This window comes from Epinephelus fuscoguttatus, linkage group LG23 (assembly GCF_011397635.1).
Source record: "Epinephelus fuscoguttatus linkage group LG23, E.fuscoguttatus.final_Chr_v1".
Taxonomy (NCBI): domain Eukaryota; kingdom Metazoa; phylum Chordata; class Actinopteri; order Perciformes; family Serranidae; genus Epinephelus; species Epinephelus fuscoguttatus.
In genome coordinates this window covers 37,499-55,826 of record NC_064774.1, presented here as the reverse complement: position 1 = coordinate 55,826, position 18,328 = coordinate 37,499, and the positions used below count along the sequence as shown (strand labels likewise).

General features: G+C 41.2%; 1 protein-coding gene across 8 annotated transcripts in view; it reads right to left on the bottom strand.

Annotated features, from left to right (window-relative positions):
• The window catches only part of LOC125884159 (oocyte zinc finger protein XlCOF22-like), a 78,596-nt gene that overhangs the window by 25,649 nt on the left and 34,619 nt on the right, over positions 1–18,328 (bottom strand). For 5 of the 8 annotated variants that reach the window (XM_049568979.1, XM_049568978.1, XM_049568977.1 and 2 more), the window contains exon 2: positions 7,997–10,749. In XM_049568979.1, the coding sequence (XP_049424936.1) occupies positions 9,122–10,749 (1,628 nt within the window). In that variant the 3' untranslated portion in view covers positions 7,997–9,121. Of the gene's footprint in view, positions 10,750–18,328 lie in introns of those variants that run through there. The other 3 variants (XM_049568981.1, XM_049568982.1, XM_049568980.1) reach the window with 2 other exon arrangements.

The window sequence follows — 18,328 nt, the reverse complement described above, 5'->3', positions numbered from 1 at the left end:
TGGACAATTAATGGAACGCATGCCTAAACAGATGTGTTTTTAACTGCCTTTTAAAAATGTCCACGGAAGAGGCCGCTCTCAGCTCATGAGCTAGTGCATTCCACCATTTCGGTGCAACAGCCTTAAAGGCTCGATCACCTTTCGTCTTTAATATTGTGTGAGGGACAGTAAGTAGGTGGCCTTCAGCGGACCGCAGTGACCTGACAGGACAGTGAAAGGACACAGATCCGTCAACTATGCAGGTGCTTGACCATGGAGGGCTCTGTAAGTGATGGTTAGAATCTTGTGCTGGATCCTGAAATTAACAGGGAGCCAGTGCAGGGATGCCAGGACTGGAGTAATGTGAGTGAACTTATGAGATCTGGACAGAAGCCTGGCAGCAGCGTTCTGGACCAGCAAGACAACATGCAAGATGTCAAGGAGAGAGGAGAAAAAAAGTGAAAGAAAACAGTGTAGGTCAATTAACTGCAACAACTATCAGTGGAACACCCCGCACCTGGCCTTCCACCGTTTCCCGAAGGATCCTGACAGGTAAGAACTCCTGAGGTGTAAGTTTTAAAGTGTTTTAATATCCATTTAATATATATATATATATATATATATATATATATATATATATATATATATATACACATATGTATATATGTATGTATATATATATATATATGGCCTCTTGGACCATTTATATCAGAACTGATAACTGCTTTAGCATTAAAATATATCATATTAAAATAGCCTATATATTAATATTATTATTACTGTCCCCTTACTGTACAAACTGTAAATAAATCTTTGTTCCTGATTATGTGACGTCGCCATTAATGTGTTTCTACTTAAAAAATTGATTTTTTTTTTTTAATTTATTTATTTTTTTTGGTAGATTGGCTTATGGGGTCATTTTGAAGGAGTAATTAAGTGAATCTTCTCATAAGTGGATGTAATGTGTAGAGATGCCATCTAGGCCGTTTTTCTTCGTTTTGTTTTTTTAAGTCTATATTTTGCTTTATAAAAACGTGAAAAGCAGCTGTGACCAAGCTATCACGAGGTGAGTAGCATTGTAAGCATAATTAATAGCGATATACTTCAGTTTGTCTGTGTGTTTTTGTATGCAAGCGGGTCTGCTGCGGTCTGCTGACAGTCCAAAATGGCGGCAGTAGGACGAAACCATGGGCGAGTCTGTTGCCATGGGGCGTTCTATCCACCTTATTTTCAAACTGTTCAAAACTTTGAACAATCTTCATTGAGTAAACTCAGAATCAATGATATCATATGTGATGATGAAAAGCAAATCTCACAGTTTGTGGCCAGTTTCTATGAGGGACTGTATGGAGCAGATCAGCTGAATGAAGATGATATGGATGTGTTTCTGAAAGGAATGGAACCAGAGATTAAAAAAATTGATGATAATTTTAAATCAATATGTGATCAAAAAATCAATATAATAGATGTACAAAACTGTATTAATGCTTTAAAAGACAACAAATCTCCAGGTAATGATGGACTAATAGGTGAGTTTTTGTAAGATTTTAATACAACATTAGCTCCTTTTTTGGTAGCAATGTTTGAGGAAGCTCTAGAAAAAGAGGAGCTACCTCCAACTTTGAAACAAGGTCTTATTAAATTAATTCCAAAACCACAAAAAGATAAACTCAACATTGAGAACTGGAGACCAATCAGTCTACTGAACAACGATGCCAAGATTTTTGCCTTGATATTTGCCAAAAGATTAAAGTTGGGATTAAATGAAATTATCGATGAAGAACAATCTGGTTTTATTCCTGGTAGAAACATAACCAATAACATACGACTAATACTGGATATGATTGATTATAATGATTATATATTGGATGATAGCCTTATCTTGTTTATCGATTTTTATAAAGCATTTGATACCATTAATCACCAGTTTATCACCAAAGTCATTCAATTCTTTGGATTTGGAAAAGGATTTCTCAAAGTAGTCAGAACTTTGTATAAAGGATGTAACAGCTCAGTGAAGCTAACAAATGGAACAACTCCCAGATTTGAGGTTAGACGGGGAATTAGACAAGGCTGTCCACTGAGTCCTCTTTTATTTTTGCTAGTCGCACAGGTTATGGCAGTGCATATCAAAAAATATCCATTCCTAGGAGTTAGAACTCTAGACAGAGAATTTAAATTATCTCAACTGGCTGATGATACAGCAATATTTTTAAAAAAACAAATATGAGGTGAATACAGCCATTAGATGTATTGGAGAATTCTCAGCTGTATCAGGCCTGAGGATGAACTTAAATAAATCTGTGCTGCACCCTCGACACACAGACGGTGCTTCTGCATGCCAGCCACACGTGCGCGCAACTTTGAGAAATAAATATGTGAGGTGTACGCTGCTTTTCTATCTTTTTCCCCTTTTCTTTCTCTTTCTTTCTTTCTTTCTTTCTTTCTGTCAGCGACATACACTCCTAACACAGGACGGGTTGTTTTAATTGACTGAGTTGATCATTAAGCCATAGTGATGCGCGGATCGGCTCTGATAGCACCTGAATCAGCATGTACGCATCAACCATCCAGCCGTTACAACATGACTGAGCTAGCAAAGCAGTCTTGTGTTGCTGTGTGTGGTATTTATTCAGTTTTGGGAAATCACGATGTCTAGAAAGCATCAGTGGCTGCAGCTGACAGGGACAGCTAACAGCAGCAGCAAAGCTAACATCAGGATCGTCATCCGTTAAAAGCCTCCCGTTGTCGGATACGACATGAAACTACTCCAGTTAGCTCTATCATGTTGTAACTAAGACATCCGCTGGAGAAAATATTTTTTCTTGGGCCACTTTGTGAGTTTAGTGAGTTATTACCATGCAAACACGGCTAACGGCTAACAGCTAACGGTTAGCCCAGCTAATCTACGATAACCATGTTATTAATTACACAGAGAGAAAATACTAATGTTTGTTCAGTCATTGTGTTTATAGATTTTACAAACATCAGATTAGTCTAAACGGTGATATAGTGACGTGAAAAATATGATATATACATATATATAGCTAAACTCAGCAAGGTAAACAACAAGGCGATTCCCATTTACACAGTGGTAAGAGTGCTGGACCGGAAGTGTCGCACAAAAAACGGAAGCTGGCTGCGTTCTGTTTTGCCTCCGTGTTTCCGTGAAAAATAAGGTGGATTGAGCTTCGCCTCTTGGTATCCATGCTTTTTGACGCGAGGCTACCAAGCGTGTGTCGAGGAATCCAGGAAGTGTTTCCGCGATTGGCGGATGTAGTTTTACATGATATCATATCGCATGAGAATAAATAACTAAATAAATAAACAAATTAAAAAAAAAATAGTAACAATAAATAGATAAACAAACAAAACAGTCAGCAGCTATATTCTATGAAACAAACTTCCCTCTGCATTCCCCACACCTTATCTCCCTTGGTTCCCTGTATCCCTTCCAAATTCCAGTCTCGTCCTGCCTCTCTCACCCTTTGTTGTAACGTAATCCTTTCTTCATTATATTTAATACAGTGCATAATTACATGTTCCACATTTTCTAATTTATTACAAATTACACAACCCCGCAAATATACTTTTCCCAATAAAAATAAAGTTGCCTTCAAACCAGTGTGATCTAATCTTAATCTTGACAAGACTACTTCCTGTCTTCTACTTCTTCCCTTAATGCTCTGTGCTCTAACTGTGTTTTGTATTCCATAATAAGTTCTGCCCTTACTGTCCTCATCCCACTTGTTACAGCTGGTAAACAATGGAGGAGAAACTGGTGGTAGCTGTTGTTCGGTACTCAGAGCTGTACGGCTCGATGATAGACAGCAGGTTGTCAAACTGCCCCTGAGTCATCCTAAAATAATTCTGTAAACGTCCATGATGGAGGAGAAGCTCCTGGACCAACTGGTGCTACTCCCCATGATTCAGCCTCTTTTTTAGGGTCTCATGTACCCACACAGATCTCTGTTTATCTGCTGATAGCCTCTCACCCTCAACCAGAGCTACAGACAGTACCCTCTGCCTCAACATTTTTAACAACTAGCCTAAATAAAGGGTAGATTGATTACACTGGAAGGTTAGTGTAGTGTAAGGGGATGATGGGGTGGTTGCCTGGCCACCCTGCCCTTTTCCATTAGTGGCATTCAAATAAAAATAATAATAAAAAAAAAAAAAGTAAGAAATGCATTAACAATAAAAAAAAAGCCACATCCTGACAGATGAATATAGATGATAGTATTCCTTTAACTGAGCTAACTGCAAAACAGATATAAACAAAAATAAAATAACAAAGTACAAGTGGTTATTCTGGATTTTACCCTTTGAAACCTGGAGAGACATCAGCTTCCTTGAGCTGCATCCAGACGTCTTTCATAAGCGTATGAACCTTTGAAACCTGAATGTACTGGTTCGGTTTCTTTCGAGAATGTCCTTATAAGGCAATGAGCCCCTCGGCAAGAAATTTCAAGAAAATAGCAAAACGTAACAAGAGCTGAAAAAGCTGAAAAAGAAAAGAAAGAGGGGGATCCAGTTGGTCAAAATCGGGTACAAATTCAGCCATGACTACTCCAAACAGAGTAATTCCTCGCGTCTGTAAGCTTGCTTCAGCAGTAACTTCCTGCAACGACTCAAATCTCGCGAGACCGACTGCCATAAACCACAAAAGAAGAAGAATCTTGTTAGACGTGAGATTTCAGAGCCAGCCTTTCACTCTCTGAGTGAGTGTTTTGACTTGCCACAACAAACATGTCCGAATTTTTACCCGATTTTGACCAACTGGATCTGGATGAGCCATTTGAATTTGATGACCGCCCGTATTTACTTGAATACGGAATACACGGGCGTAGAGCTCATTGAAATTGAAGAGTGGACGAGCAGAGAGAGGGAGCAGCAACAGGCAGAGGAACATGTCCGAATCCAGCTGAAGGTAAACACAGATGTTCATTTCTCCTTTCCGTTATGTTGTCAGATAATTATACTAACAATCTGTGTCAAAAAAATGCACTTTCAGTGGACGTACTTTGACGTTGTTTGACACTGTCTGAGTGCCCTATTATTTAATACAGCGCGTGCTCACGGGCTGCAGGCAGGTCAGCCCTAGCTTCATACTGGAGAAAATATTGAACATCCTATCACTCATATAGACAAAAGTAGATCGGAAAATAGGGCCCAGGTTGAAAAAAATCATCAGTTCCCCTTTAAGCCTAAGGTGGAATTGGAAAAGAGAGGTATCTGGTGCCTTTTTTAACTGTCACATTACTGCTGTATGATGGATCGATAATTATACACTCACTGGCCACTTTATTAGGTAGACATGGTGAAGATGAGCTGCTGAAGTTCAAACTGAACTGTCCCACCCACAGAAACCGCCCTCTTCATACAAGGTACTTTATTCCAGTATACTGTACATGGAATCGATCATTTTATTCATTCATTAATCAACCATTGGTGTTATGTGGATTGTCTTGCAGTGTCAGGTGACACACTGACCCTTCACAAACTGTCAGACAGCTATATGCTACTCATCTGAGGAAGCAGATAGCCCTGGCATATGTCAGGCTCCAGTGTGAGAAGAGAAAGCTGCAGGACATGGAGCTTGACAGACAAATTAAAAGAAAGACCTGAAGGAAACTGGACTTAGAAATTAAGAAACTACAGACAGAAGTAAGTGACTTTAATGCACACTGTAAGCATGACTGTGATGCAATGTATTAATCAATATCATTTCTCTTTCTCTCCACAGCTCAAAGCACACACTGACTGATTACAGTATTTTTCATTTAAATAAAATGAGGTTGAAGAACATTGTGGTTTCATCTTCATGTTTTCATTCATTGATGTAAAGTACACTGGAGTTATTGGTCCAGTTAACTGGGAATATAATTTGGGAAGGTCACACAGTTATGACACCTAATAACCACTAATTGTGTTAATGCCAAATACACCTACTTGTATGTTTATTCCAACAATTAATCCTTTTGTTATTGGTAAAGATATGTGCATGTCAAAGTATGCTTGGGCGAGATGCTGAACCCCAGATTGCTCACAATATTAAATGCACCCTGTATGCACCTGGCGATGCTTATTGATTTATTGATTCTTTTAATGACCACACAACCAGGCTGGTGGAATTTGTTTCCAGTACAGCTCATTGATACAGGTTCCAACATGAAGGACATTAAACATATAACACAGATATACAGGCAAACACATTATCACATGAATAATTAGGCTATGACAAAAAGAATGTTTTAAATGTTAACTTTTTTTTTTATTGTAGGCTTAATGTATTTTGTACAAAAATGAGGCAAATACGTACATAAGAACATGAAATGACGGTAAAACACATTGGTTTCCGATCACAGTGACAGCTGACTGGACAGATAAGGCACCAGGCTAAACTAAGCCTGGTTGTTAGCCTGGTCGGGACCAGGCTTAGTGCACAGAATAAATCTCCATGGGTTAGGGTCCATATATATATATATATATATACACTGAACAAAAATATAAACGCAACACTTTTGTTTTTGCTCCCATTTTTCATGAGATGGAAAGATCTAAAACTTTTTCTACATACACAAAAGACCATTTCCCTCGAATATTGTTCACAAATCTGTCTAAATCTGTGTTAGTGAACACTTCTCCTTTGCCAAGATAATCCATCCCACCTCACAGGTGTGGCATATCAAGATGCTGATTAGACAGCATGAATATTGCACAGGTGTGCCTTAGGCTGGCCACAATAAAAGGCAACTCTAAAATGTTCAGTTTTATCACACAGCACAATGCCACAGATGTCGCAAGTTTTGAGGGAGCGTGCAATTGGCATGTTGACTGCAGGAATGTCCACCAGAGCTGTTCCCCGTGAATTGAATGTTCATTTCTCTACCATAAGCCGTCTCCAAAGGCGTTTCAATTTGGCAGTACATCCAACCGGCCTCACAACTGCAGACCACATGTAACCACACCAGCCCAGGACCTCCACATCCAGCATGTTCACCTCCAAGATCGTCTGAGACCAGCCACCCGGACAGCTGCTGCAACAATCGGTTTGCATAACCAAAGAATTTCTGCACAAACTGTCAAAAACCGTCTCAGGGAAGCTCATCTGCATGCTCGTCGTCCTCATCAGGGTCTCGACCTGACTGCAGTTCGTTGTCGTAACCGACTTGAGTGGGCAAATGCTCACATTCGTTGACGTCTGGCACGTTGGAGAGGTGTTCTCCTCACGGATGAATCCCTGTTTTCACTGTTCAGGGCAGATGGCAGACAGCGTGTGTGGCGTCGTGTGGGTGAGCGGTTTGCTGATGTCAACGTTGTGGATCGAGTGGCCCATGGTGGTGGTGGGGTTATGGTATGGGCAGGCGTATGTTATGGACAACGAACACAGGTGCATTTTGTTGATGGCATTTTGAATGCACAGAGATACCGTGACGAGATCCTGAGGCCCATTGTTGTGCCATTCATCCACGACCATCACCTCATGTTGCAGCATGATAATGCACGGCCCCATGTTGCAAGGATCTGTACACAATTCCTAGAAGCTGAAAACATCCCAGTTCTTGCATGGCCAACATACTCACCGGGCATGTCACCCATTGAGCATGTTTGGGATGCTCTGGATTGGCGTATACGACAGCGTGTTCCAGTTCCTGCCAAAATATCCAGCAGCTTCGCACAGCCATTGAAGAGGAGTGGACCAGCATTCCACAGGCCACAATCAACAACCTGATCAACTCTATGCGAGGGAGATGTATTGCACTGCATGAGGCAAATGGTGGTCACACCAGATACTGACTGGTTTTCTGACCCCCCCAGACCCCCCCAATAAAGCAAAACTGCACAGAGTTTGCACAGAGTCAGAGTGGCCTTTTATTGTGGCCAGCCTAAGGCACACCTGTGCATTATTCATGCTGTCTAATCAGCATCTTGATATGCCACACCTGTGAGGTGGGATGGATTATCTCGGCAAAGGAGAAGTGCTCACTAACACAGATTTAGACAGATTCGTGAACAATATTTGAGGGGTATGGTCTTTTGTGTATATAGATCTTTGAGTCCAGCTCACGAAAAATGGGAGCAAAAACAAAAGTGTTGCGTTTATATTTTTGTTCAGTGTAGTACTCCCAAATGAGCTGTTAAACAGGGGTTCGTGTAATCTGCCTTTTGGTGAAGCAATGGCCGGAAAGATTCGATACATTCACGGGGCTTCATCACACCATCACTACCCAGTGTTAGCAAGGTGTACCTAATTAAGTGGCTGGTGAGTGCAATCCTGAGACACGTATTATGAAACAGTAAAACATGCTACAGATATGACTGCTTTTTTGTGTCAAATTAAGATGTTAAAACAGATAAATACAAAATACATATATGGACATCAGATTGACTGCTCTATTTACAGGAAGTAAACACGTTACCTGTGTCCCTTATGAGTTAAGAAATCCCACTAAATTGTTAAAGAGCATTTGTCCAATGACATATCTAAAGAAAAACAACATGATGGCCAGAAGTAGAAATAATTAACAACACCAGAGAAGCTAACGTGGCTTTTAAACATCGACAGACTGAATATTCATTGAACAAAGCTGCAGTTATATTATTAATCATGAACTTGTAATGTTTAATGAACAAACCTGCTCTGTGTAACCGAAGCTGAGAGTTGAAAACAGCGTCCAGTAGCGACTGGCAAATACTGTAAATACACGAACTGGAGAGGCCTAAGTTTGTTACCAGTTTACAGTGAATAAATCCTGACATCTAAAAGACGTCACAGTCACAGTTTAACCTTCTGCTAACTGCTAACAACTGACAGGAAGCTACAAGTTCACAGCAAAAACAAGACTGAGATTATCTGGTCTCTTTCAAATCATTGTCACTATCATCAGTCTCAGGTTCAGAAGACTCTCCCGTCTTGTCATCAGTCTCAGGTTGCAAATGTGTGTCTGGATCTGAGTTCCTGGCTGGTTCTGGTCCTCCACAGTTCTCTCCATCAGCCTCTGTTTCCATCTGACCAGCTGAGCTGCTGGCTGGAGGCTCTGCCTCTCTGTTCTCCTCAGTTTCACTTTGATGAGGCTGTGAGGACTGACAACCAACACACTGATGGTTTATGAGTTGGTGAAGCCAAGTGAATCTCTGGTCACAAACATGGCAGCTGAGAGGTTTCTCTCCTGTACAGATTGTCACGTGACCAACTAAGTTTTCTTTGCGCAGAAATATCTTTCCAAACCCCTGTATGAGATCTCATGTGTCTCTTCAGAGTATTTGAGCGAGGAAATCTTTTCCCACACTCAGAGCAGGTGAATGGTTTTTCTCCTGTATGAGTTCTCATGTGTGACTTCAGATCACCTGAATGAGAAAATCTTTTCCCACACTCAGAGCAACTAAATGGTCTTTCTCCTGTATGAGTTCTCATGTGTGCCTTCAGAGCACCTGACTGAGAAAATCTTTTCCCGCACTCAGAGCAGCTAAATGGTCTTTCTCCTGTATGAGTTCTTATGTGTGCCTTTAGAGCACCTGAGTGAAAAAATCTTTTCCCGCACTCAGAGCAGCTAAATGGTCTTTCTCCTGTATGAAATCTCATGTGTCTCCTCACATCTCCACTTCGAGGAAATCTTTTCCCACACTCAGAGCAGCTAAATGGTTTTTGTCCTGTGTGAGTTGTCATGTGTGTCTTCAGATTATCGTTTTGAGAAAATCTTTTCCCGCACTCAGAGGAGCTAAATGTTTTTTCTCCTGTGTGAGTTCTCATGTGTGTCTTTAGATGAGTTTTTTGAGAAAATCTTTTCCCACACTCAGAGCAGATATGTGGTTTTTCTCCAGTGTGAGTTGTCATGTGTGTCTTCAGATGATCGTTTTGAGAAAATCTTTTCCCACACTCAGAGCAGCTAAATGGTTTTTCTCCGGTATGAGTTCTCATGTGTGTCTTCAGATGACCTTTTTGAGAAAATCTTTTCCCACACTCAGAGCAGCTTATTGGTTTTTCTCCTGTGTGAGTTGTCATGTGTGTCTTCAGAACTCCACTTTTACAAAATCTTTTCCCACACACAGAGCAGCTAAATGGTTTTTCTCCTGTATGGGATCTCATGTGAATCGTCAGTGTTGAACTGTGACTATATTTTTTCCCACACTCAGAGCAGCTAAATGGTTTCTCATCAACACTATATTCCAAGTCACTAACAGGGTCTTCATCATTTCTAAGAGACTTTAAACCTGACTGAGGTTCTCTGGTCTCTGTCCAATCATCATCATCATCACTGTCATCAGTCTCAGGTTGTAAATATGTATCTGGATCTGAGTTCCTGGCTGGTTCTGGTCCTCCACAGTCCTCTCCATCAGCTCCAATTTCCATCTGTTCAGTGTGTCTTTGATGAAGCTGTGAGGACTGAGGTTTCTCTTCATCATCTTCACTCTTCACAGGGACAGGAGAGAATGTGAACTCCTGTTCCTCTTTAATGTGTGGAGGCTCTGGGTCCTCCTGGTCCTCTTTAATGTGTGGAGGCTCTGGGTCCTCCTGGTCCTCTTTAATGTGTGGGGGTTCTGGGTCCTCCTGGTCCTCTTTAATGTGTGGAGGCTCTGGGTCCTCCCGGTCCTCTTTAATGTGTGGAGGCTCTGGGTCCTCCCGGTCCTCTTTAATGTGTGGGGGTTCTGGGTCCTCCTGGTCCTCTTTAATGTGTGGAGGCTCTGGGTCCTCCTGGTCCACACTGGAGCTCCACTCCTGCTGCTCAGGGGGAACCTCTTCTTTAACCACCGACAGCTGCTGGACGTCTGCATGAAACAGGAAACACACAGATGTTACAGAGAAATGTTGTCGTTCATTCACATCCCAGCTCAAAAAGATCTCTGAGCATAAAACAGCTTCACAGTGTTCACTCAGCTGTGTCAGAGTGAGTGAGGTTGAGCTAAGCTTTCATTTTCGCAGCAATCATTAACATCCATTGAGACTCTTGTCATGTTTGAAGGCTCCAGTGCAGCTCTTCCTTTGTTCACGCTTATGTGAATTATTAAGTTAAGTTTATTTACTTTATTAATCCCCCTGAGGGGAAATTCAATGTTTTCACTCTTGCTTGTCAATTACACACAGGTCTGAAAGACACACACATGCACAAACAGGACCTATACATGCACAAAGTGGAGAGATGTCAGAGTGAGGGGGCTGCCCTTTGGTCAGGCGCCCCGAGCGGTTGGGGGGTTCGGTGCCTTGCTCAAGGGCACCTCGGCAGTGCCCAGGAGGTGAACTGGCACCTCTCCAGCCACCAGTCCACGCTCCATATTTGGTTCAGACCGGTTCCCAACCCAAGTCCCTATGGACTGAGCCACTGCCATGGAGAATGACTGTTCATGGGATGCCAGAGTTTGCAGTGAGTCAAGTTTGACAGCTTGCCCATTGAGATCTGTTTCCTCTAACACTGTCCCGGCCCAAACAGCAAACAAAGCATGCATTCACAGGAAGCTACCCCCCCCCCCAGGTGCTGTGCTCAAACCACTGAAGTACTGCAGAAAGTGTTAAAGCGGAATTAATACTTCTGCATAGAACCACTGTCCATGTTTGTGAGCTCAAACCATTTCCCTCAGTGGAAACAAAGCTTTAATTTACTTTAATTTCACAGATAAGAAACAAACTGTGAAGAAGAGGAAATCTCTATTCTCTTTTCGCTAGGCTAATTTATATATTGTAAAGTGCCATAGACTTGTGCTAAAAACATTAGCATATTGTATTTGTGGGGACAACGTGTCCAGATAAAGAAAAGTACTCTGTGAGCTACAGTGAAGCTGAGTTGTGTAATTGTGTTTGAAATTGTTCCTGCTAAGCCATGTTTAATGTGTGTTTTAGGTGTTTTGAATCAACTAAACTTCATAGCATGTCACAGAGCCCCAACGGAAAATAGCTAACGAAATAGGAGAAGCTTATGGATCCGGAGAAGCTAACAGCACCAGTGAAGCTAACGACACCAGAGAAGTAGGGATGTCCCGATCCGATCCTTGGATCGATATCAGCGCCAATCACGTTATTTTTACAAAATCGTAAATATAAGATCGGAGATATCAAAACAACAACAATAGCCAGGTTTTTCATCTATGTTGTTCATTGTTGCCTCCGCTTTCCAATGTATAAAGTGTGGCGATCCTGTATTTTTTTAAATATATTTTTTATAAGACAGTCAGCTGATGGCTTGTTACCGCCGGTGCCGATGGAAAATTTTGAATTGCAAGTGGGTTTTTTATGTGCTTCAACCATTTCTCCCAGCTGTGTCAGACTATTTTGACCCTTGCGGCTTATTGTATGTGTGCCGGGAACCCATGACATCAGCTATCGGAACTTCTGGCATTCTATGGTGACTTCTGAGCAAGATGTGGCGACACATTCCTGGCATGAAGCCACCGCCAGAAAAAAGGAAAAACTAAGATGAACATGTTGGACTTGTACAAGAAGAACAGACAGTTAAATGGAGTACAAATATCGCACGGCATTTCACTGAAGAATGGAAACTAGATGAGGCTGGCCAGCCACAGTCGTGGCTGACCTCCGACCCCCACACCAACACGATGAGCTGCAGCCTTTGTCGCAAGTACACCAAAAAAACACAGAGGCCAAATCCCTTTGTTTGAGGGACACGGAACATGAAATTATTAGGGCTGCAGTCTCCTGGTTGACTAGTCGATGATTTTGTCGCTATGCTCTCGTCCGACCAAATTTTCATTAGTCGAATAATCGCCATGTTACTTTCATGAGGAGAAAAGTGCTCCATCAGTAGCTTTCCAGGATTAATCCATTATTTCCTGCGGGGGGGGACGACAACAGGCTAAGTTACCTGTGAAAATGGGGGTGTTTTCAAAATTTATTGTGTTCACAATTTATTGTTTCTTATCTGTGAAATACAAGTAAATACATGCTTTGTTTCCACTGAGGGAAACGGTGTCAGTATAAAGTTACAGAAACTGACAGGAGGTCTACGTCACCGCGACACTGAGCGTGAGGGTGGAATAAAACCTCCACTAAAATAGCATTTTAAGTCTTAAGTCTTATACTTTGGGATTTATCCTGGCTTCGTATGAGCAGAGGAAATCTCTGCTCATTGCTAGGCTAATTAATACAATGTAAATTGCCATAGGCTAGCACTAATAACGTTAACATGTTGTATTTGTTTCGAAGGCGTGTTTAGTATAAGACAGTTTTGTCGGTGAATGTTGTGAGTTGTAATGGAGTCAAATTATGTGCCGTTACCTTTGTTACATGTTGCTATTATCTCTGGCTTTATATGAGACAAGGGAAAGATCGCTAGACGCTTGGCTAATTAATACAATGTAAAATGCCATAGACTTGTGCTAATAACGTTAGCATGTTGTATTGGTGGGGGAAATGTGTCCAGATAAAGACAAGTGTTTTTCAATTCTGTGATTTATAGTGAAGCCGATTTTTATACTTGTGTTAGAAACTGTCTCTATTAAGCCATATTTAATGTGTGTTTTGAATCAACTAAGCTTTACAGCACTTAACACAGTCCTCCACTGCCGACTAGCATTTTGGAGGTGTAGCTGCAGAGTGACACAGACACACTACCGCAGAAGTAAAAAATAACGCGCAGATTTTTTTCCTCAGGACTAATTGATTCGTTGAAGATTGGTCTACTTTGGTTGACAAAGTTCTTTGGTTGACTACAGCCCTACAAATGATAAAGTATTAAAGACCACGAGAGGTCTAGATGCCACAGTGATTGCCTGAAAGCCTCTCAACCTATGAACTCAACCCCTCTGGTAAAGTCAGTGACGGTGACCCGACCGAAATGATGACCATGTTCAGGACTGTTCACGCCTTGGGAAAGAAGGGAGGGCCGATGGCGGATTTCAAGTGACTCTGCGACTAAGTGTTTTAACTCTTCAGTCACTATAAAATTGGCGGGAACTGTTGAGTTTGAGTTGACGTTAACATCAATAACACTTTTCGTTGGCTGCTATCATGTAAACTAGTTTTAACTACTGTTCATGTTACCCCTATGAACGCTAAGTTAACTTACTACCACTAAATTGGTAACATTACGTTAGTCCTCTAACATTGCCTGAACGACAGATATCGCAGGTGTGTGTGTGTGTTTTTAAATCATAGCCAGTAAGCTAACGTCACAGTAGCACACAGTAGCACACAGTGGTACTCCTGTGCTACTGTGTGCTACTGTATGTAATGTTACTAATGTTTGCTTCCTGGTTTGATAAAACCCCATCATCTGTGATATTAGTTATTCAGGTGACATTAGAGGAGACGGGCTAAATTGTGTTTTTCCCTTTGTCATTCTAATGTTAATAATGTTCTCCCTTTGGGGATCAAAAAAGTGATTCTTATTCTTATTCTCTTGTCTTTTTAGGCTGGATGAGATGAAAGGCCTGCCAATAGGGAAGATCAAAAACACACTTGAAGAATGGAGCTGTTGGAAAAGAAGAGAACAGATGAATATAAAAAGATGAAAAGAAAGGAGTCAAGAAGATTATGCTTGATCAAAAATGCAATAAAACTGAGCCTAAAGCTCAATACTGCAGTCAGATTCTCTTTACCATTTTCCAATCCAAAGGACCTTTTCTTTATGTTGGAAAAATGTGCACATGATTTTGCAGAAACTTTTAAGTGGTGTTAAAAATAAAATAAATATTGACTTAAGCAAGTTGACAAAATAAAAAAACAAAAGAGTGTACGAAAAACATAAAAGCAAGAGAGGCTAAGATACAGAAAAGAAGAGAAGCCAAGAGAGCAAGAGAGCTGTGCCGAGCTCACTTGTTTTTATCTGGCTAAAGTGGGTGGTTTGATCAGGCGGCCTCTTTAGTCGTAAATAGGCTTATTATTTTATTTTGGAGGAAACTTAATGCTTTTATAATACAAGATCGCGATTGCATCGTCATTTAAAAAAGACATCGTGAAACAACCCTTCTATCCCCGATAGATCTGACTATATCTTAATTCTAAATATAATATGGAATTCCTTACGGGAACTCTTCTTCACTCCACCACAAGATGGCAGTATGGCTCCATATTAAATGAGGGATTAAACAAAATTGAATTTGCAACTCATTAATCTTTTGTTTAACGGGATTAAAATTAAATATTCAGATAACTAACTTGGATTATGCAAATGTACAAGTTTAGGATATGGAAAAGAAAACAAAAAGGGAAACAAATGTATAATTTTACTTCCAGAAACGTACCAAATCTCTGTAACAATTTAGTTTCTGCTCAGGAACGCATACCTAATTTAGGACATTAAAATCTTTTCAGTCTCCTCTTCACCCCATTGTCCATGAGATGGTGTGATTCCACAAGGTGGTGCGAGGGGACATCTTAGAAAGCATTGTCTTAACATCCATGGCACCCGGATGTCTGGAGGGAGCATCCCTCATGACCAGAGCAAGCTCGGGTGCAGGGTTATAAACATTTGACCCTCCTTGTGGCCTTCTCATTGTCTATTTATTTGTAGTCCAGAATGTGGAGAGTTTAGATAGGCTGTGTTGTTCCTACAATAGCAAGATTTATAAGAATAAGCCGGCCGTTGGTGTTATTTTGTGAGAGGGGTTTCAGGACCTCATGATGGAGCTGGAGCCACGATATAAAATTCCCAGTCGCACAACAATGCGCACCCAGACAACTGCAGCCTAATTATGCATGCATGACAAGGCCGTAATCACCATATACATAGAGGGGGACACGTGTGTCCCCCAATGCCCAAAATGCCCCCCCCCACCCCCGCCCCAATATATAACTGAAACTGAAAAACAACAAACTTTGTTTACTGCAAACAAAGTGGCAAATATTATCTCGGAGGACATCATTGCACTTGGTTGACTATTTTTCTATGATCTTAGATGTAAATATTGCATGTTTCTTTCAGATAAAACACATTTTTGACTTGTGAATGAGTCAATGGAATTTTTTGCAATAATGAAAAAATATGGCAATCATGTCCGCCTGGCACAAACCACATGTTTTGGACAGCTGTAAAGTGACAGAATGTCCCAGCATCATGGTTCTTATATTGCCAGATTCCAGAGAGTCTCTCCTCTTCAGATATGGCAGAATATGTCTTCTTCCAACTTGCCATGGTGAGATACATGTAAAAATGTAAGAATTTAGTTGCACAGATTTGTTTTTTTCATTGATATAAAAATTAATATAAAATACAGGCACATAGGAGGACATGGAATGATGGCAAATCTGGTTAGCCCAGATTGTCCTGAAAAAAAAGATATAGCATGTGTATGTAGCCTTTATAATGACTGTGATATGAGCTTAAAAGTAAAGGCAGTAAAAATACCCCAAAAACGCCTAGGGCCCATAGGGTTAAAGGACAAAACACTCGCTCTTACAACAGACGGGTGGACATCCCTGGCCACACATTTATGTGACAGGCACAGCTCACTGTATATCACACTCATGGGAACTTGAAAATTATGTTTTGTGCACTGAGGAGCTAAGAAGAAGCCACACAGCTGTACACGTTGCAGAGAGCATCAGCAGCACACTGGATGAGTTTGACATCTCCCATGCTATGGTGTAGCTACAGGGCTCGACAGTGCGAGCGTTTCACTCGCATTTGTGACTAAAAATAGGTGTGTGCGAACTGTGAAAAATATTTAGGGGCACATGTGCACATAAAAAAAAAAAAATCAGCCGAAGCAGCCTATATTTTTGTCAATAAAAAAATATGATAATCTAACCGCAAATGTTGGAGGAACTCCAGCCGCCTTCCCTCTTCCCCGTGTGACACGGTTATGGGCGGTTTTCCAAGCCACTGTCGGCACAATGCGCTCTTGCACTGCGGTAGCACATACACAATGAATGGGTTCGTCGGCGGAGGTCTGCGCTTTGCGCGCTCTGTGTGAAAAGGGCTTAAGTCCCACTGTCGGCAGCGTGGAAATAAGTCAAAGTGTGGAGGAGATGGACCGGGTTAGGCGGCGGATCTCCGGGGAAGCCTGCTCTGTTCTCCCCGTAGTTCAAATAATTTCAACTCTGAGCGCAGCTCTCAGGCGGAAAATCAGAGCAGTGCACGACGTCCTCTCCATAGACAAACAATGGGACAGCCAGGGGAAAGCGGTTTTACAGCTGATCATGTGTAGAGGCCTTTAGGGACCGTTCGCCACGGTACCGCTGCTGGGTAGGGTGGAAATAAAGTCCTTTTCACACAGAGCGCGCAAAGCGCAGACCTCCGCCGACGAACCCATTCATAGTGTATGTGCTACCTTGGCGCAAGTGCGCACCGCTCTGCCGAGAGAGGCTTAAGTCCTGCAGAGTTTCAGAGGACCTGGAGAATGTTTTAAGATAGTAATAACATTATATAAGATAATCATATTGCAAAGATAATGTATATAAGATAATAACATTAAAGACAAAATTAAATTGCAATACTTTTTCAAAACTTGATGATTTTACCTTTCTGTACATTTTGTATACAAATTCATTAAATAATTTTGTTTGTAAATGTCTATATGCATCATGTTTATTACGGAAAACACATTATTTGATCAATTTACGTTGTGCCCCTAAAGTTCTTTGTGCGCTCCTTACTTTTTCAACTTAGGAGCACATGTGCTCCTTGGGAAAAAAAGTTAGCGTCAAGCCCTGAGCTACCCTGTCGACCACTGTTATGCGGATGATACTCAGTTGTATTTATCGATGAAGCCAGAAGAAAGTAATCAATTAACTAAACTCCATAATTGCCTTAAGGACATAAAAACTTGGATGAGCACCAATTTCCTGATGTTAAATTCAGACAAAACTGAAGTTATTGTTCTTGGCCCCAAACAACTCAGAGACTCTTTATCTGATGACACAGTTTCTCTAGATGGCATTGCTCTGGCCTCTAGCACTACTGTAAGAAATCTCGGAGTAACATTTGATCAAGATTTGTCTTTTAATTCTCATTTAAAACAATTTTTTCATCTGCATAATATTACGAAAATTAGGCCTATCCTGATCCGAAAAGATGCAGAAAAATTGGTCCACGCTTTTGTTACCTCTAGGCTGGATTACTGTAACTCTCTCTTAGCAGGTAGCTCTAGTAAGTCCTTAAAAACTCTCCAGCTAATTCAGAATGCAGCAGCACGTGTACTAACAGGAACTAAGAAACGAGATCATATTTCTCCTGTTTTAGCTTCTCTGCACTGGCTCCCTGTAAAATCCAGAACTGAATTTAAAATCCTACTGTTAACTTATAAAGCTCTAAATGATCAGGCTCCGTCATATCTTAGAGAGCTCATAGTGCCTTATTATCCCACCAGAACTCTGCGCTCTGAGAACGCAGGGTTACTCGTGGTCCCTAAAGTCTCCAAAAGTAGATCAGGAACCAGAGCCTTCAGCTATCAGGCT